The following is a 21504-nucleotide window of genomic DNA, read 5'->3' on the forward strand; positions in this document are numbered from 1 at the left end:
TAGTGTCATGTTTACATGGAACCCTTTGTACCATTTGTGTTTACAACCTTATCATTTATGTATTTAAAATACTAGTTGGTTGATTTATATGAAACAATATCTGCTTTTCCAGTCATGGCAATTTACTTAGTTGTGTATGTCCTCCCTCTTCCCTTCCCTCCTATTTCAGTTAAAAGTTTTTAATATGTATTTATTGTTCACTGTTGACCTATGGCACTGCTCTAAGATTGCCCTTGACAATGAGAATTTCAATATGGCCGACACCCACTGACGATAGCTTCTCTATTAACATTCTAGATGTTGCAATCAGGAAGTGTAGGATGTGGACGCATGAGTTCCTTGCTGCTTTTTAAACACTGGTTGTGGGGTATATGGGATAGCCGGGTTGAAGGAGCAAGCCGAAACACGTAGGCTTTCCATTGTGGCGTGTTGCTGGGGTGCTTGAATAAGAATAAAAATCACCTAGCACTTGGACCTGTGGCCATGCTGTTGTCTTTTTTAAATATGAGGGAAAGTGTGTCTGAACTGACCTGAATGAGTGGATAGTAAGACCTGCTAATGTGTCGATGGAACATGGCTACCACCTCATACAAGAGTTTTTGTTATTTTCAGGCAAATAGACAACGTGGATCAGTATCCGCCAAAAGAGATGGTCTCCAAATCTCCAGTGGATATTGGAAAGAATAATAAACAGGGATACTGCGTAAGAGGTATCTCGCTAGGCATGAGAGGTCACTCAGGTGGCTGTGAAGCAGAGGTCAACAAGCATTCTGTGATATTGCCGAAAGCTGAGTTATAATGTATACTAATCAGCCCAGTGAGATTTAGAAATGCTAATCATGCTATAGGCCAAGTCTACAATAAAATGATAATCCTACCCTCAAATAATAAATCCACAAAAATGTAAAACAAAGAGTGTAAAGACTACCACCTCTACCACTTTAATATTGATTTGTCTCACCAGAGAATTAATAATGCTACATTCTTTATTATTAAGACTTAGATGAAAAAATCTTTTATGTTAAACTCTGACTAATGATATCTCTTGTTCAACTTTAAATAACAATGCTAGATCGCTTGAAAGTGTTCTACATCAACTAACCATATTCTTTCTATATATAATATATGTCAATATATATTGCCCTTCCGTTTAATAATATAATTAGTCTATATTTTATCATATTTGTTTTAAAAAGAACAGCTAAGCACTGCTTAATTTGTGAAAAATAAATATGCGCTGTTACACAAATGTTTTTACACCACCCACTTACACCACTCATGCCACCCAATGCCTGCATGAATAATACCAAATGTAAGACTGCAGCGAGCAAGTGAAGCGAGTTAGCCTTCTTTCCACAATAGGAGTTGCTCACATGAGAAACATTTGAATACATTTGGTCTAATAATGCCTTCTACAGCCCACTTTTGACTTACATGTTCTAAAAGTCTAAAGCTCTGAAACCTCTTGTGAAATAGTCCAGCATTTTCGAGGTGTGTGTGGGAGGAGGCAGTGCTAGTCTCTAACACAGGGAGGTATCAGACTCCATGCAGAGAGGTACACCTTAGATTGGTCCATGCAGAGAGGTACACCTTAGATTGGTGTTGGGGGCAAAGCTTTAAAGAGGCTGTGGCCACTCTAACAACCTGTTGCAGTCTTGGAATAAAATAAAGGAAATCCTACATTTTGCACTTGAAGTCCAGAAGATGATGCTGATTGAATGGAATCTTTCAAAATGTGGTTTACCTTTTCCACAAGACCATTTCCTTGAGGACTATATAATGCAGTGGTAAGTTGTTTGATACCAACATTGTGTAGAAAACTCTTCATATCATGTGAAACAAATTGTACTCCATTGTATGATACAAGGAGAGCAGGTATCCTTCTGATCTAAAAAGTTGTTTTACAAATTTAATTACATTCTCAGTGTTAGGATCTTTCATGAATTCAAATGAAACCCACTTAGAATAATAATCAACAAGGGTTAAAATATACCTGAATCCCTGATTCAGGCCACCAATAGGACCAAGAAAATCAATGCCTAGTTTTTCCCAGGGATGATGAGGAAAATCAACAGGGCATAACGGTGAATTGGCAGTGTGAAGAGATTGTTCAGCATGTACACATTCAGTACAATTGTTCAATAATGTTTCTACACAAATGTCCATCCCTGGCCACCAGTAATATAATCGCAACCTTTTTTTTTTGCTAGTAATACCACCATGACCTTTATGAGCTACAGAAATAAGTTTGTTTCTGATGGAAGCTGGAGGAATGAGAAAAGACCCTCTCAAAATCAGATCACTTTCAACACTCCTTGTCAATCTGACCTTCTCTAGGCCAGCCATTTGAAATGAATTTCTTGAGAATTACTTGGCAAGAATCAGATGACGAAGCAGTCTCTAACTGCAGAGCTAGAGCTTCCAGAAAAGGAACATTCTACTCTGCTAGGCAACAGAGAACATGAAAAGATACATTCTTGAATCACATATAATGTTGGTTAACAAAACCTATGAACAAAGGATATAACATATAACACAACCATACAGTAAATAGAGCGAGAGACAAACATGAAGTCACACTGTACAACCCTGGATGTACTGCATTTTTAGGCAGCTGTGTGCAACGCTATTCAATCAATAGTGAACTGAGAATAGTATTCCCACTTCTCTGTCCATGGTTTACACAGGTCATTGAGTGGAGTTTCAGTGCCAACAGGCAGCTGGTGGCTGGCCATGTAAAAATACATGGTTGGACATTTGGGTCCCTTCTATATGTTGAGTAATCATGTCACTAAATAACCATAAAACAATGGCATATTAACAGCTGATATCCCTAGAGCTAGAATAAGTGATAGAGGAACTCACCCTCTGGCTATTTCAATTCAGCACTTAATGTGTTGAGAGAACACTCATACAAAGGTTAACTTCAGTTCTCTAATACATCCACCACAAGGAAAGTACAGTCAGCTCAGCTCCTCTCACTCGTGAGTCTCCTTGTTGCCAGGTGCCCATCACATTCTAAAGATCATGATGTCAACAAAGCTCCAAGGCATTACATCACCTTAAGGAGATAGTACAAAGAAGGTGATAACAGGCCATAACAGAATGCATAGCACATCAGCGCCACTGTAAATATAGCATTAATACTGAAATTTTACATCAAGACAGGAGGCTAACATTATGAATAATCTTTTATTAACTCATTCTGAGTAGCAACACACAACTTTAAAGCTCCTAGAATTGAACTTTTAAACATCACAATTAAAAGAATGTTCAATCCACATAAAGGCCCGGGGTCCTCCATCTTCTTCCTCTTTTGTTGCTGCTTCTGAGCAAGATAAGTATACTCTAACATCATTTGTTTGTTTATATGAGTTTGGGAGAGTGAGCCTTGATTACCCAATTTATGGGTTTTATATTTGTGTTGGATGAATGAATTTATTGTTTTAAGGTTTTGCGGTACATAATAAGATTTATCTTAATGATCGGGTTACGTGTTTTTTATTTAAAAGGTAAGCTGGCATTATTATAGAGGTGTTTGTGAGTGAATTCTACATTTTTTTATTGAGCTTGAAAGAATTTTATAATTGTAAGTGGGCTATTCAGAAGTTAAACTGACCTTTAACAGTGTGAAGAGCGAGCGCTGGATCGCACGCAAATGGACGAAGGTAATGTACAAAATGGAGGCGCACTCGTATGTGCATGGGCAGACGGACCACATCGTTATGTGTGCTTTGTTCGTTTTCTAAGGGCAATAGTGTTGGTTGCATAGCATCCCGGCCTGTTTTTACAAGGGGATGAGGCGCATTAGTATCTAGGCAACGGAGCATTCTATTTCGAATAATTGGCAAGAAAGTCTAGGTTAATACAAGTGAGGAGGATTTTTAAGTGGAGAAATGTCATATTATATAATTTAGCAGAAAATGGAAAATATCCAGATGAGTGAGGAGGAAAAAGAGGAAAGGTTAAGGAAACTGGTGAATGGTGAGGTTCAGGCAGCAGTTAAAGAAACAATAAAACAGGTTTTGGGAAAAAGAGAAACGAAGGCTATAGAGGAGGAGGAATATTTTCAGTATCAGACAATGAGTCTGAGAATAGGGGTCCTGATGGTAGTGTCTGAAAAAGAAAAGGCATTTGGAGAATAAAAGAGGAGATAAAGGAAGCACAAGCGCCTTGCGTGGTTCAGGTGTCCTTGGCGACACATGGAGAAGTCAGCAAAATGCTGATTTATAAGAAACTCATGTTGATGAGTTTGGGTTTCACATTTGAAGATCCAATGAAAATCTGGATGAGTATCTCCTGGATCTAGAATATAAGGATGAATATGAGAAAGAGTGAGTTAGGCTCTAGATCTGTCCTTAAAGATGTATCTACTGTTAAGAATCCCTTTGGGGAGAAACTGTTTGACCCTAGTGAAATAAGGCACCCAAGAGGTAAGGACCGGTGGCACATGGACCATGTGTCTCACTATATTAAATCAAGATTGGGGCAACCATATGAGAGAGAGGGGCATAATCTTATGGAAGCTGAATGCTCAAGACAGTGAATGATGAGAAGGTGACTCAGACATCTAATTTAGATCCAGATCTGATCACCTACATGTTCAAGATGGGAAAGCATCCCAGAAAGGGATTGGGACAATCACTTAAAATTTGTCAAGACAAGTTACTTGATATATTGGGGCCTTAGGCTAGGATTTCTGACATGGTTAAAGAAACTTTTTTGAAAGGTTCAGAGGTAGATTTGTTGCTCTTGAGAGGTTGGTGTCAGAGGGTAATTTGTTTTATGGGTAATGCGAATGCAGGACTGTTGACAGAGAGATGTAAAACTTTATTAATGAGAATTAACCCAAAATTGATTGGCAAGAAGGGAGTCATCAGATGATGCAAAAGGTTTATTGTTTGGGGAAGGATTTGTAAAATCTTTATCTAAATATGTGAAGACATTTACAAGTCTTGATAAGGCGCAACTCTCAATGGGAAGTGTTTTTCAGAATAATAGTTTTTATAGTGGGGTCAGTAGGAGAGAGCAAACTGCTGGCCGAGCAGGATTTAGGGCTCAATATCGAAATTCACAATTTCAGGGATATGGTGGTTACAGAGGACAACCAGGGAATGGTCAGTTCTATCCACAGAGAGGAAGAAATCAGGGAAGGCATGGAACACGTTCAAGAGGACAAGCCTTTGGTCGGGGCAAGGGCAAGGTGAGTTCGAGCAAAACGTTTGGATTTATCCCTTTAAAGGTAGGGGGAAGGTCGAAATATTACAGACAACAATGGGAAAAATATCTTCAGATGCATAGGTACTACATTCTATAACAGGGTAAATGATAGAGCTCAAGTCAGTTCCAATTCAAACAGAGGAACCAAAAGAGTTGGTGTTTCAAATGGATTTGCAGGAGGTAATCTAAGAGGAAGTAAATCAGATGTTGAAGAAGAATTCTATTATTCAGGCGGAAGAAGAAGAGAAACTGTTTGTGAGTACCTTGTTCATGGTAGAAAAGAAGGACAGGGGTTGGAGACCGGTGATAAATCTCTGGAATTTAAGTCTATATGTAAAGTATTGTCATTTCAAAATGGAGGGAATACACTCCTTGAGGGATTAACTGTAGCATTTAGATTGGATGGTGAAGATAGATATGAAGGATGCTTCTTTCACCCTTCCTATGGCGAAAGAGAGTCAGAGGTTTTTGCAGTTCAGATGGAGGAGTCAGTTGTTTCAATTTCAGTGCCTACCATTCTGTTTATCAGCAGCGCCATGGTGCCTAACAAAGGTGATGAGTCCAGTAGTGGGCTGTCTGAGAGAAAGAGGAATGAGGTTGATAATTTATCTTTATGATACTTTACTGATGAATCAGGATGCAAATATTCTTCTGAAGGAGTTTCAAGTGGTGAAGGAATTGTTAAGTGGCCTGGGCTTTGTGATGAATGTGGAGAAGTCTGTGTTGTTATCTTCACAGAGCTTTGAATTTCGTAGCTTTGTGGTGGACACAAGGAAAGTTGTTTACGCTTGCCAGAAAAGAAGGTAAAGAAAATTAAGCAGGAGGTTTCCTTAATGTCAAAGAAGGAATCTGGAGGTTAGAGGAAGGTTTTTGGTATGGAGATGTTGTTCTTTTGAACAAAGAAGCAAAGGAGGAGTTGGTTTGGTGGAAAGAGAATTTAGAAACATGGACCGGGAAGGCAATTTTCGGCACTCAACCAGATTTTGTGTTAGAGAGCGATGCAAGCAGTCTAGGTTGGGGTATCTTGTTTAACAAAGAAGACAGGTGGAATTTGGTCCCTGAGCGAGAGGGAGGAACACATAAACAGTTTATTGATGCAGGCTGATTTGTTAGCATTGCAAAGTTTTCAGAGGGATTTGAAAGGGAGTTCAGTTCTTCTACGTATGGACAATGTAACATCGTCACATACGTGAACAAGCTGGGAAGAATCAAGGGAGAGGAGTTGGCCTAACGGCGAGGGAGGTCGACCTCAAATCTGGGGAACCGGGTTCAAGTCTCAGCAAGGACTTGAAACATCCTGTGATTCTGGGCAAATCACTTAATCGTCCAGTGCCTAATAAAAATGAATGTGTCCTCATATAACACAACTGGTTCTCGTGCAGTGGCAGTTCGTCCATTGGGGCATTGCACCCCTGATATTTTAGCCCCCGTGGCCCCCAGTTAAATTCAGGTAAAAGTCCTAAACGTTTTAGAACGTGTTATGCATTTCTGCTGCGGGCCGGTTTCGGTTTCAGACATGAGGAGGCAGGCCCTTAAAAAATCTCTAGTGTGGGCGTGAGGGGGTGGAGCATATTACTGACACACTGTCAGAGCCAGAGGGGCCCAAATGAGCATGTCGGATAAGGAGGGCGGCCTCTTTCCGGCCAGCCCAACATGCTCACTAGAGTTGATGGAGCGAGCTGGAGTTACAAAATTTTGTATACCCCTCGTGAAGTAATTTCCTCATAACAGTAACCTTTATTAGTTGGGTGGTTTGGTATACTAAGCAACATAGTATAGAATGCACACACAAATATACGTGGGAATATTAATCTGCTTGTATGGCAAACTATAACTGACTAATTTAGTAATGTTGTCGTGGTATTTACTAATGCAAAAGCTCTAAACTAATCAAAAGCGGCATAAATGTGCTTTCTGTTTATGTATTTTGTGGCAAGAACATGAAGACAGGTGAGAAAATCACGCTTAAATGTTGCTTATTTGCCAGGTAACAACTAACAGGGAAACCTTTAGTGTGGGGGGAGGTAGAAAGAAGGGTTATATTTCAATAATTAACAATTATTTGTGTTTGTTTCTATGATAGTTCCCATTCTAGTCCGTGAGGCCTACCTAAAAAATGGAGGCTTTCGATTACTGTGACAGTGAAAGATACTGCGCATGAGCAGCCAAAGCCGAGACTGAATGCAAGTTGCCTGTGCCTGAGCGAGAATAGTTCAAGGACAGCATACCCTGAAAGTCCAGATGACTGGCAACAAATATGGACGTTTGTACTATGAATCGTGGGAAAGGAACCTGATAATCCAAATTAAGGAAGTGACTATGCCGGACATTCTTAAAACAAAGAACTCTTTAATTTCAGCTGATGCTACAGAAAATGAATATTAGAATGATGAGGTGATGCTCATCCACCATCAAATTGTCAAATCAGGACTTGAATTTGCACTGACTGTTACTTTTGTAGATAGATAAAGTTAGTGAAATAGGGTATATAAAGACGTGACTTTACTTAAGAAAATACACTCTTTTCGATTTCCTCCTGAGATGCTGTTGGAATGCTGATTTTCCTGTAATGTAAGATTTGGGAAAGATTTCTATTTTTCTTTGAATGAGAACTGAATCTTTAGATGAGGTTATTAGTTAGGGAAACTAGGGAAATGAACTTTGGGAACTATCTGTCTTTTGCTAATATTCATGTCTTATAATCTAAATAATAATGTCTATTTCTGAATCTTTAAAATAAATGTTTGAGCTCAAACTTTCCCTCTTTGAAAATTAATTTTGATTAAAAGAAATAAATAAAGTGAATAAACTGTTAGACATGCAAAACTTTGTTTTGAATAAAAATTAGATAAATGGAGAATTAAGCTGGTCTTGTATTTTCCTTAGCCTAATTTTTACTAGCAGATCCATTGACCCTAATGGTGGTGTGTCTGAATAAAATGTCTTATTAATAAAAACCATGGTAAATTCCTTTAAACTGCAGGTGTAAATAGTATAAATATTTAGTCTTGAATTATACACTCCGCTATGATCCAGCAGCTCTCCTTTGAATCACACCGATCCATGAAGTAGGATGAAAGTGTTTGTGAGTAACTCGCAGTTTTATGGGCCCCACTGATGAGTAAATGTATGATTTGGTACTTCAGGGAAAGGTGATATGGTTTTAGAAAACATTTCCGTAGTAGCGCTGCATCAGAGTCTTCCTCCTGCAGTATACTGGAGCCTGGGGTGACTCATTGCCGCAGTCCCCGGGCTCAGTAATGATCGATGCAGTCCCCTGCCCCAGACAATCAAGGCGCTGCTGTGACAGCAGAGCCAGCGTCGGGATTAGCTGCAGCCTGGTATGCCTGACGCTGGGCAGTGGCAGCAGCAGCATGCACTGGGGGCAAGGCTTCTCCTCCTTGCCCTTCTCGTGCCTGCTGGATCTCAACAGGAGCCCAGAACCAGACCCCACTTGCTGAGCTGGTGCGGATGTGCAGCAGTGGAGCAGTACTCTGCTTCTTTCTTCCATGGAGACATCGTGATTAACCCTGGGCGTAGGACAACACTACACTCATGGAGCATGCGTAGTTTGCGCTACTACGCACTACGCAAGTTGCATGTAGCACAGTGAAAAAAAAACGTATAGCAGGATTTTTTTGCTTGCTCACGGTCCTCAACGTCAAGTTGGCGACCCCGAGCGAACAAAATCAACAACCCGGCGAGACATTTCCCTTGTTCGCGATCAGCAACATCAAGTTGCCGATCGCGAGTGTGGAAATGAAACTTCCGGGCGAGATTCTCAACTTGGGGAGGTCAGGTTTCTCATTGCGAGTGGTCGCGTATGCTCGCGACCGCTCACAATGAGAAACTACCAGTCCGCGTTGAGAAAGCTGCAGCTTGAGTACAAATCTACTCGAGTGGCAGAAAACAACCGCTTGCACTGGCAAGATGCCGTTTGCAATGATTTCACAGTGCGAACAAGCATCCGGCACTGTGCAATCAGTGCGAACAGCATTTTCCCTACCGCACTACGCAAACTACGCCCAGGGTTAATCGTGATTGTCGTCTTCTCTCCTTCCCAGCACAGGATCCCTGCAGGCAGCAGCACCTGTACTGGGCAGCACCATGTCAGGGCTGGGCTCCGACTCCTGGCAAAAGGGATAGAAAACCCTCTACCTGGCTGGGGGGGGCTCTCACAACTGGGTGCACTGCTGTCGGCCTCTGCATACATTCTTCACGAGCTGTTGTTGGCCACAGGTAAGAGGTGGGCGCATGGGCACTGGGTAGTGGTAGGGTGGGAAAAAAGGAGGGCTGCAGTGTTAGAGTGTGAATGGCAGACCCTCCTTTCAGCAACCCCACCGTTCTTATAGGCCCGGGCTGTGTTTTCACTAACGTGTGTGAGGCCTGGGCTCTTTAATGTGGAGGATTTGTGCTTTCGTGATACCGGGGTATTGTTTTAGGAAGGGATCTGAATACACGCTTTAATCTACCAGCTAATACACACCATGACCTCCGCTACAAATCTTTAAAAAAAATTGGACTTTGTTTGCAGTTCCGTTTTAAACACTTTCAAACGTTTTGCTGTTACCTGCGTGGCAGATTTCAGCTTGAGAAAGTATATTCTGCTCTGCTTTCTTGTGAAATGCAAAATCTCCTAATGACCCTGACTTTAGTTATGATAATTTTAATGGCCAGCCTCTGAAACTGTTTAGGATTAAAATGTCATCTGTCATGGATTTTCTGTGACTGCTTGAAACCAAAAGCTGCAGTTAGTGAAAAAACGTCAAGATGCGCAGGGCATGCTACATGTAGTGTTTTGATAAAGGGAAGGAAAGGGTTATGACAACCTTGCCAGATTTCCAAAATAAGCACATCCACTTACTAAGGGCTAGTAAACATCCAAGCAATACAAGTATATGTTTCACTATTACGGTGAATGAGTGATAGGAGTTGTAGCTGGTTAGTAATTTCTTTACTGCATTGTGATATACTATTCTGTAAAGAAGTGTGTGTTCAAATCTTTTCTACATTGCAGCATTGGGTTGGTGTTAATGGATATGAGGATGTTGTTCCAGATACTGGGTGAAGAGATGGAAAATGCCTGCTGTGCTGCCTTGTTTTTACTTTTTACACTTCTTAGTTTTCAGTCTGATAGTATCCTGTAGGACCCCCACCACCCCAAGCCCTCCTTATTTATCAGGCTTGCACGCTTCCCTATTCATCACAAGCTTTTATGCCTCACCACTTTGCAATGTCACCAGCCGCCACTCTTCCCGTGTAAAGCGCTCTGATTACCGATACCTTCGGGTCAAGTTTGCGCTGTATAAAACTAAAAAAAAATTAAAAAGAGACTAACAGAATTGGCGAAGGAAATATGGGCGTTTTGCTTAGAGCACATGATAGTTTTGAAGGTGGAATATTTACCAGGAAAGATGACTATTGATGCAGATTGGTATTCCAGAAATGTGATAGATTACAGCGATTGGAAGCCGAACAAGGTTGTTTTTGAGAAGATTGTAGAAGTGTTGGGACCATTGGATGTGGATTTGTTTGCCTCCTGACTAACCTTTCAATTGCCAAAGTATGTGGGTTGGAGACCAGATCCAGGAGCTATGGCGATAGAGGCCTTCTAGCAGAATTGGAAGGAGATAAGGGGGTATGCATTTCCTCCCTTTTCAATGATTCAGAGGGGGTTGGTCCAGGTGAGGAGACAGAGATGTCGTCTGGTTTTGGTGACACCTTTCTGAAAGTGCCAACCGTGGTTTCCATCAGTCATGGAGTTGACAGTCGAAGAACCTTTTATGGTAGATGCAGCAGATGGTCTTTTGTTGGGGTTGATTGGGTGGAGCGCCCCCTTGTGGAATCCGGTTCTCTCAACCTTCTAGTTTGGAAGATAACAGGCCTTCAGGTGGAATGTCACGACTTTCGGAATCAGTTTCTGTCTTACTCAATGAGTCTTAGGCATCTGGGACCAGGAGAAGGGACATAGGAGCATGGATAAATTGGATAGGTTGGTGCATTGAAAGGAAATTGTACTGGTGGAGGAGGATGATGTAGAGGTGGCCAATTTTATGGCTTATTTATTTGAGAAAGGTAAGTCTTTCAGAACGGTAAACTGTTATAGATCTGCTGTTGCAGCGGGACTTCTTTAGTACATAGGATATCAGTGAGGAGTAGTCCCTTGGTATGCAGAATTATGTAGGGTATCTTCTTGAAGAGACCCCCCCCCCCATGGCAAATTTAAGACTTTATGGGATGTAGATTTGGTTTTGGAGTTATTTCAGAATTGTCCATGCAATAAGTATCTGGAGGCAAGGGAGTTAACTTGGAAGTTGGCCACACTTCTTTGTCTGATTTTTATTTAGAAGCGTTGCGGATGTTAAGGCTTTGGAGGTGTCAAGACGTTGGTATCAACCAGATGCTGTGGTTTTTAAAATTTGTAAAAAAACAAAGACAATGTCAGAGTAAATTTTCTATCTGAGGATTGATGGTACGCTGAAGCTTTGCATGGTACGTTGTATTAAGGAGTATGAATCAAGTATATTGGATACGAGGAGCAATTGAGTGGATCAGCTCTTGATATCTTATGTGAAGCCATTTAGACCAGTAACTATTGTGAGATGGGTGAAAGCGACTATGAAGGAGGCAGGTGTTGACTTGACATAGTTTTCATTTCATAGTGCAAGAGATGCGATGGCTAGTAAGGTATGCATGATGGGGGGTAGAATAGAAGACATCCTGAAGGCAGCAGATTGGTCTTCGGCTGATACGTTCAGGAAGTTCTATTTTATAGAAATGGTTCATGCTTCAAAATGTGTTTTACAAAGCGTTGAACATGCATAATGCTATCCTCTTGTCTTGACATAAAATGACAATTCTTATAGGTTAACTGATGAAAGAATCAATAATTTATTAAAGACAAGGAGGCTAGTATTATCCCTCCCACCCTTCCCTTGGGATGAGTGAGTGGGGGTTTGTTAAACAAAGATTTGAATTGCGTATATGTTAAGAACAAATTTAAGTAATGTGTCATTTTTAGGAATGTTGATTCATGGTTCTTTTACACATATATAGAAGTTTACAGTGGAAGAAAGGATAGTTATTCAATGTTGTTAAGAAAGCTGAACAGTGGCGTCACTAGGGGAGTGCGGGGGTGCGCACCCTGGGCCAGTGACCGCAAACGTCTCATCTCAAGTGTTAGCCCCATATTTAGTGGCAGCCCCACTGTCAAATCAGACCATAAAAAACGGTGTATTTATTAAGGAACAAAATGCATGCCGAAAGCAAGAAATCCATTCAGGTAGCGTGTGACAGCTCAACAAGAACACAGACACAGGCCTGAGTGAACAAACTCTATCACTAGGAAATAAACACATGCGCATTCGAGGCAAAGTCAGTGCATGCGCAGTCTGTGAGTACGGAAGTTTCTGTTGTGGATCATGTCTCGTTAAGTGAAGGAGGAGTACGATTGCTGGAACCAGGTGACCGGGAGCCGCATGAATGAGGAAGGCTTCACGGAATACTGCGTTAAGGCAGAGGTGAGGTAACTAATGGGGTGTTTGCGGCAGACAAGCATTGGGAGAAGATGAATTGACACCCAAAGTTTAACCTGTTTATAGTAGCTCTACTTTACCCTGCCTACTATGTAATATTTGATATTTAATTCGTTTCTAACATTTATGTATAGGGCAAATGTTTCCAAGTGACTCCATGTCATCAGTGACACTGTGTTCCAGTGCTTGCCTTTTATTAAACACCCCAATGCATTCAATTATTTGTAGTGGCACTTCACCGGCGGCTCTTTGACACCGGAACCGGCCACCCTGCCCCGCAGCCTGGAGAGCCTGACTACGCCCCAACTGACAGCTGTTCCCAGGGCCCGGCACCGTCCCCCAGCCCCTGTGCTGGCACCATGCATGTTCTGGGCCGGCCCCTGCTGCAGCCGCGCGCACACTCAAACTTCATAATTGTTCCTAGAGCTCACAACATCAGAACGTTGGCACACGTTGGCGCCCCCTAGCAGTCGGATCCGCCTGCTCTTTTATTTGCTCCCTGCAGTTTCTTTCCGGGTTCTCATGGGCACCTAGTGCCCAAGTCGTGAGGGGGTGATACCATGAGTTACCCGCACTGGGTGACACCAGTCCTAGTGACGCCGCTGAAGCTGAACAAAAGAGGAAGAAGATGGAGGACACAGAGCCTTTATATGGATTGAACATTCTTTTAGTTGTGATGTTTGAAGGTTCCATTCTGGGAGCTTTTAGGTTGTGTATTGCTGCTCAGAAGGAGTTAATAAAAGATTATGCATAATGCTAGCCTCCTTGTCGTTAATAAAATTTTGATTCTTTGATCAGTAAACCTATAGGAATCATCATTATTTGCTAGTGGTGTCCAGTGTAGGTCTTGGTCAGTCGGATCTTAAGCTTATTTTCAGGATAACCATGAAAACTACATTTACTAAACGAAAACCACATACGGATCAGTTATAGAATCTGTTGTGATCTGAAAAAATCTGATAATTAATCATATCACCTGGGCCTACATTTGAGCTCCCTCTTATTTGACTCGTAGAGAACTATTTATGGAAGTTAGTCCTCACTACATAACCAATCATTAACCTCCCCCCAACCTTAATGATACAGAATGTCACTCAACGTTGCAAAGCCCTAATAATTTCAAATGAAGAGTCTCCTCTCTACTAATAATTTGCCATTTTATGTCATAAAATTATCGCGCAAGAAATCATTGTCCACACCTTCTTTTAGGAGCAAGAAAGGCCACTTTTATTTTAGGACAGGTGCATCATAAATATCATAAACACATTCATTATTTATTTATTATTTACATAATTCAACTCTACAGTGAGCCTACGAAACCAAAATCCCAAAACCCCGAACAAACTCCTGCCTACTACCCCTAGCCTACCCAACGCTACCCTTCAGGATGGCCAACCCGCTCCAGGCTGCCCACCCCCACTAACAAAAACCCGCCTACAAAAGAACAAAGGCACCCATCCTAACAGTGGCAAACCTACCTGAACTAAACAGTGCCTAGAGCACCGCAAAATAAAAAACCCAGAAATAAATAAAGAAAAAAGAGGGAGGGTGGGTGGGGCAAAACAACCTCCCTTCACGCCTCCCGCCCACGCAGTTCCTAACCGCCCGCCTGACTTCCCTTTTAATCCCTCTGCTAATCAGCCCCCACCTGGTAATGTTCCTCGCGCGAACCTGCCCAGGGAGAGACCGGCTCGCGCCTGGCTCTCCCTGGGTCCCCCCTCGCGCAAGAAATCATTGTCCACACCTTCTTTTAGGAGCAAGAAAGGCCACTTTTATTTTAGGACAGGTGCATCATAAATATCATAAACACATTCATTATTTATTTATTATTTACATAATTCAACTCTACAGTGAGCCTACGAAACCAAAATCCCAAAACCCCAAACAAACTCCTGCCTACTACCCCTAGCCTACCCAACGCTACCCTTCAGGATGGCCAACCCGCTCCAGGCTGCCCACCCCCACTAACAAAAACCCGCCACCCAGGAAAACCTTTAGCGTTTTCCTGCCCCACCTAAAGGAAAGGAAGGAGCACACCACAACTGTACCTGAAGAACCTTGCTAATCAAGTCCCTGAGTTCAAGGAGGTAAAAAGAGAGGCCCAAAGCTGAGAGATGCACACCGTCCTCACAAAATAAATGATGTTCAGATACTTTTAAATGATAATGGTCCAAACTGTAGATACCCCAATGTTGACAAAAGGGGCGCATTGTCCTGTTCACTTTCCTTCTAGCCTTTTCCAGGGCAGAATGGTTCCTCGCCCCACGCCATTGCACACGAGGCACAAACTCAGTCCATATAAGCATGGTGCTCACCCATGTGGTTCTGATGATTTCCAGGTCCTGCTTCATCAATTTTAACAAGGTCAACCCAGATAGAGAAACCAAGTCATTCTCTCCCAAGTGTAGCACCAGGAGATCCGGAGGGCCCCCCAAACACTGCGAAACCAAAGCAGCCAAGGCGGGAAAAAGCCCACCCCAGCGCATTCCCCCTGTTCCATGCCAGGAGACTTCGTGTGTCATACTGTTCAGACCAAGTGATCTCCCACAGAGCTGACTGGCAGCGGCTAAAGCTGCCCTTTTAACAAAAGAGTGCCCCAGTATCCACACCCTTCGTTTGCATCCGGCGACTGATGGCCAGGGACCTAGGAGAGAAAGAAATGTTAGACAAGCCAACATGCATTATTTCCTCACATACTTTTCACAGCACTTGGAACGCCAACGACCAATGCGTCGGATCTGGGACCAGTCCCACCCCAACCGAGCGGCCTCCGTCGCCGCACCAATTCGGAAAGAATGAGTACCAAATTGAACAGGATCCTTCCCCAAGCGCAACAAAACCTTGCGTAAAACAGCCAACAATTGAGATGCAACTATGGGACTACCATCCGCATGACAAAATATGGACCCCTGGAGAAACTGCGAAGAGGACACAAACATTTCCCATTCCCCAACCGGGCAACATGCAGAGACACCACTCCTACCAAGGAACACCCACTTACCCCTCCCCATCTGGTCGGTTTTAGATGCCCGCAGCCACAGCCGCACTCTGTCACTTTCCAACACCACCTCATTGCTGGTCATACCTACCCTGCCCCGCAACCCCAACAACTCTGATGCCCGAAATGCCCCAAAGAACAACCAAATAAAACACAAACGAAATTTGGCACACTCCAAAGCATCATAACATCACACCTCCAATTCAGGCAACAGCAACTGGAGCAACTCAAAAGTCACTGGCTGCCTGAGCCGCTGACCACCAGCCCGGAGCCTGGCCAAACCTTTCAAAACTTTACGCACCAACACCCCCCCAACCGGATCCCTCCCCCACCAAAGCTGCCCATAAAAAGAAACCCCAGCCAATTTGCCAGAAATGGTAGTGGGCGATAAGCCTTTGTCCGCCAGATGTAAAACAAACTGCAAGACACAGTGTTCATCAGACCAACCCGCACCCATCGGCCCCATCGAAACCTTACCAAACTGCAGAAACTCATTCCAGGCTTTCACATAACCCCGCCTGGTGGATTCAGCCACTGAATTTTCTACCAAGTGGTGAACCCTCAATCCCCCAGGTCCCATACGTACTGTGGGATCGCTGTTGGTTCCAGGTCCGCCCCAGGAGCTAACTTGCGGAACTCGGACCACTGAAAGCGAGACAAAGAGTCAGCGATGCAATTAGAAGTACCAGGAACATGCCGTGCTTTAAAGACAATGTTTAATTGCAGACACCGCAGCATGAATGCGCGCAGGAGCCGCAAAACCCGCAAATCACGAGCCTTTTGGTGATTGACAAGGTGCACGACTGCCAAATTGTCTACGTGAAACAAGACTGAGCGATTCTGAAACTCATCCCCCCATAGGTGCAGAGCAACCAGCAGCGGGAAAAGCTCCAGAAACGCTATGCTGCGACCCTGATCCTTCCAGTGCGCCGGCCAGCCGGCCGCGCACCATCGACCTTCCCAAAATATTCCGAAGCCGTGAGCCCCTGACGCATCAGTGAACAACTGTACTTGCCATACCATGTCCTCATCCGCAAAAAACAAGGACACGCCATTAAACTCTTGTAGGAAACGGAGCCAGACAGTCAAATCGGCACGCACAGCGGTGGTAATGCGCACCCTATGATGGGGAAGGCGTGCTCCGGACATGGACAATCCGAGACGTCTGCAGAATGTCCTGCCCGCCCGAACAACCCGGCAAGCAAAATTGAGGTAACCCAACAACTTCTGAACAGTTTTCAAAACAACTTTCCGCTCCCCCAACACCAGATGTATGAAAGCGGACATTTCCTTCACTTTAGCCACAGGCAATCTCGCCACCATAGACAGAGTATCAATTTCGATCCCCAAGAAAGTCAGGGACGTACAGGGACCCTCTGTCTTGTCCGGCGCCAATGGAACCCCCAATTCCTCCGCTAGAGCCTGAAAGATGTTCAAAGCCGACTGACACTGCCCAGATCGACCTTCCCCAATGAAAAGAAAATCATCAAGGTAATGACAGACCAATACGTGGCCACTAACAAAAGTGAACCGCCACTGCAGGAAGGTACTGAAAGTTTCAAAAAGGGAGCATGACACTGAACAGCCCATGGGCAACACCCTATCCACGTAGAAACTACCGTCAAAATGCATTCCCAACAGACTGAAATCCCAAGGGTGAATGGGCAATAGCCGGAAAGCCGACTGAATGTCGCTCTTTGCCAGCAAAGCCCCAACACCAGCCGTGCGCACGAGCCGTAAGGCATCGTCCACCGAAGCATAATTGACGGTTGAGTCAGCTGGATCAATAAAGTCATTAATTGATGAACCCTCGGGCCAGGACAGGTGATGGATAAGACGAAACTCCCCTTCCGCCTTCTTAGGCACCACACCCAGGGGCGATACAATCAAGTCAGGCAGAGGACAATTCACAAAAGGACCAGCAATCCTACCAGCCGCAAGCTCAGCATCCAGTTTCTTCCGCACAACATGGGGACTCTCCTTCGCAGACTTCAAATTGTCCGACCACCTGCCCACCCTGGGTCCCTGATACCCAATCCTGAACCCAATTTTGAAACCCCAAGACAAAATCTTAGCGGCCTCAAAATCTGGATAATCCACCAGCCAGAGATCGAGAACCTCCTGCCTAATAGGAGTAGGGGCCCTTGTAAACAGACTGTTGTTGCTGCCCCCTACCCCCTGAACCTCGTCCCTGCTCACCCAATCGCTGGCCGGGAAAACACTGGGTGAGGGCATGCTTCCCTCCACACTGCGAACACTCGTGTTTGTACCTGCAAGCAGGTCTGTTACAGGAACCCCTGTTAAAATGCCAGCATGTGCCAGAAGCGGCTGACTGACCTCTGCCCCAAACCCCCGCCCCAGACTGAGCGGGGCGAGCTGAAAAGGGCCGATAATACACGGGCTGCCCGCTAGCTGTGTGGGTCGTAACAGGGGGGTTTGCCGATGCCATCCATTGCAACCATAACTCTGAATCCACCTCACCCCACGAACGCTCAGGGAAAGCGCTCATGCGCGCCCTGAATTCGTCATCATAGGACAACCAAGCAAAGCCGCCAAAATAACTGTGAGCCTTGCGTATAACATCAGCATATTTAAACATGTCTATTGCTTTCTCAGGATGACGTTGACAATAAACGCTGGCATAAATAAGAAAGGCCGAAGTCCAGTTCTCTATGGACTTCGGAACACGAGGCCTCCGAGCCAATTCTAATTCCTCCTCCTTTGACCCTTCTTTTGCCTGAACATCCCTATGGAGAAGCCGAAAAACATCCACAAATGCCCCAGACCATATCAAATTCTTCGTTTTTTCAGATAAATGAGACCCCAAAGGCATTCCCACCCCAGAATAAGGCAACTTTTTCGGTAGGATACTATCCTCCGTGACACGTGTGGCATCCACCCCGCCCACCCCCGCTGTAGAAACTGCATTTGCAACTTGCACATTAGAAACATTCGAAAGTACAGGCCGCTCAAGCCTCGGTGCCAGAGCGACTCGCTCAATCACAACCCCATCACCCGTACCAATAGATCTTGTACTCTTAACAGGGAGACTCTCCCTAGGTTGCCATACGGACCACCACCCATCCTTACCTCTCGGTAACTGCTCCGACTGCTGTGTGACAGCCCCACGATCCCTCTGAGAAGGTCCAGACCACACTGCCCCTCGCACACCTGCATGGTCCGCTCGAGACTCCTGCAAAACACGAGAAACAGTGGGTTGCCCCAACCCACCCCCCTGGGCCCGTGCTGCCAAAAGCCCAACATCTTTGTCTCTCAATTCCCCCTCTTCCAACTCATCATCATGAAAACTCCCACCGAAAGCTTCATCAGAAAATTCAACTTGAGCACTACCACTGGGCATAGCCCCATCACCAATACCCCCATCATAAAATTGCCAGTCGATGTTTTGAAAGCTATGTGCACTGAAAGCTGTAGAAGAGCCGTCCGCTCCAGACAGCCCCCCTGTAAGCCCACCACTGGAAACAGCCGTGTGGACAGTTCCCGGGCCCGTAGAAACAGCCAACAGCCGCCCAGCCGATGGCGCAGATTGAAAACTGCGGCCGCTCGAGCCAGACAAAGAAACAGCCCCAAAAACATTGCCCCCCACAGCGGAACCGCAATCACCCCCCGACGCCAGGGCAGTGACACCCACCGACCCAGCCTCAGGGCCACCCAGAAGCCCACCTGGACGACCCCTGGGGACCGGGAACAGTGACTGGCCAGTGGCCGGGGGCGCTCCCTTCCGCAACAAACCCCTACCACCCGGGGTCAAGGAATTGTGGGGGGGGGGCCGAGGGCCAGGAGCACCAGTTGGAGCAGCCTTGGCCGGAGGGGGCAGCAATGTATGTGCAGCCCCCATCATAACCACAGCAGGGGCCGGGGGCAGGGCCTCAGGGTGGGGGGGCGACATCAGCGTGGCACAGGGGTGCCTGGCATCTGCATCAACCGAAGGAGGAGTGCCCACATTAGGGAGGGGGGCAGGAACAGGCCCCGGCAATGCAGGGGAGAGCAGATAACACTGCCCGTTAAGCCATAAATATGGGGAGACCCCCTCTGCCAAAGGCGGTACCGAGGGGGAAGAGGCAGGGGGCACCGCAGCAGGTAGAGGGGCGTGCAAGCGCCCATGCTGCTCCAAGCTGCGCCCACGCTTGGGCTTGGGGCCCCCCCGCAACTTCCCCGACTTCCCAAGTGCAAATTCGCCTGTGCGCGGAGCCAGCCGGCCCACGGAACGCCCCCGCCTCCCCCCGGGCGCCCCACGTGCACCAGCATCGAAAAACGGTAATGCACATACCTGCTGGAGGGCGCCCGGGTCACACGGCGGGGGTTCTGCTTCCACGGCGGGCAAAATAAGCCCAGGCCCGTCTGCCGACATGGCCGCCTCGCCGTCCTCCTCTTCCTCTGGGCCCGGCGATAGACACGCCTCCACAGCCCTGGCGACGCCCTCCGAAGCCTTGCGAGGGGGGCGGGCCATGCCGACCCAGGCTTCCGCCGGGACACCAGGCATCAACAAGTCCTCGCGCCCTGCCGCACAGAGGATTTGGACAGCCCTCCTGACCTCCGCAGCTTCCTCCATAACCCAGGACAAAGGTGGGAACACGAGCGCAAAACAACCTCCCTTCACGCCTCCCGCCCACGCAGTTCCTAACCGCCCGCCTGACTTCCCTTTTAATCCCTCTGCTAATCAGCCCCCACCTGGTAATGTTCCTCGCGCGAACCTGCCCAGGGAGAGACCGGCTCGCGCCTGGCTCTCCCTGGGTCCCCCCTTGTCATTGCAACAATTAAATGATCCAGTTTTCAAACTGGAAACTGACCTACTTTAATGATGAACGTTGTATTCGAATAAGAGATAAGGAATTTTATAGCTAAATTCAAGATCGTGAAATTGTGCTTTTCTTCATTGTTCTATATTTGATTTATCTTTTCCCTAAATTTACACAAATTACGCCCTTGCGATGGGAAGCACTCAACTGGATTATTATTAAAGTTTTAGACAGGTCCTTCTTGACTGGTGTCAGTGTCTTGAAATTTCAACAGTTAAAAGGAAAAAGAAGATGTACCCCCATTACTGAATTCAAAGAGTGAAAAGACTGTGCTTTTCTTTGCTTTTAGTCCACAAGAGCTAATTGGCATCTCTGCTACATGGGGGTAGGTGGGTATAAGCCATGCATTAGGTATCATGAAAACAAAGCTCCTGAAAGAAGATTTAACTTCCCTCCATCTACATGAACAAAATTGGAGTATTATTTGAGGGTGGTGAGTTTCACCTCGATCTATAATCGCTATCCTTGTCAGGTGTACTAAATAAACCTGTGTTTAAACTTCTAGTAGCCTGGTACAAAGCTGGACAACTTTGAAGCTGGGGAACCAGGTTTGAGTCAAGCGGGAGAATCAAACACCCTGTGATTCTGAGCAAATCACCGATATCTTTGAGTCGAGTTTGAGCTATGTAAATGTAAATGTAAATGTATAGGCATTTATATAGCGCACTACTTACCCGTAGGGTCCCAAGGCTCTTCGACCGCTGCGAAACCCTTCCTGGCTTCCCTGAGAGATGGTCCCGCTATATAAAACAAAAAAACAAAAAAAGTTAGGCATAACTTAAAGTTAATGTTTAAAGTATTTACGTTGTACTGAAACAGCAATAAAATCAAAACACAACACAAGAAAGATCATAAAACAATTTAGAAAAAGAGAGTACATTTAAAAATAAATGACACCATAATGACAACAATCTAAGAAGTAGAACCAGAG

General features: G+C 45.1%; 1 protein-coding gene across 1 annotated transcript; it reads right to left on the bottom strand.

Annotated features, from left to right (window-relative positions):
• Nucleotides 1–14749: 14749 nt before the first annotated feature.
• Nucleotides 14750–19114, bottom strand: LOC147708744 (uncharacterized). Its single transcript, XM_086925389.1, has 2 exons — nucleotides 18844–19114; nucleotides 14750–15399 (listed from the first exon to the last, which is right to left on the bottom strand). Exons 1-2 carry the CDS (start codon nucleotides 19112–19114, stop codon nucleotides 14750–14752), a joined length of 921 nt encoding a protein of 306 aa, XP_086781515.1.
• Nucleotides 19115–21504: the final 2390 nt, after the last annotated feature.

Source organism: Lissotriton vulgaris, chromosome 6 (assembly GCF_964263255.1).
Source record: "Lissotriton vulgaris chromosome 6, aLisVul1.2, whole genome shotgun sequence".
In the NCBI taxonomy this organism is placed as follows: domain Eukaryota; kingdom Metazoa; phylum Chordata; class Amphibia; order Caudata; family Salamandridae; genus Lissotriton; species Lissotriton vulgaris.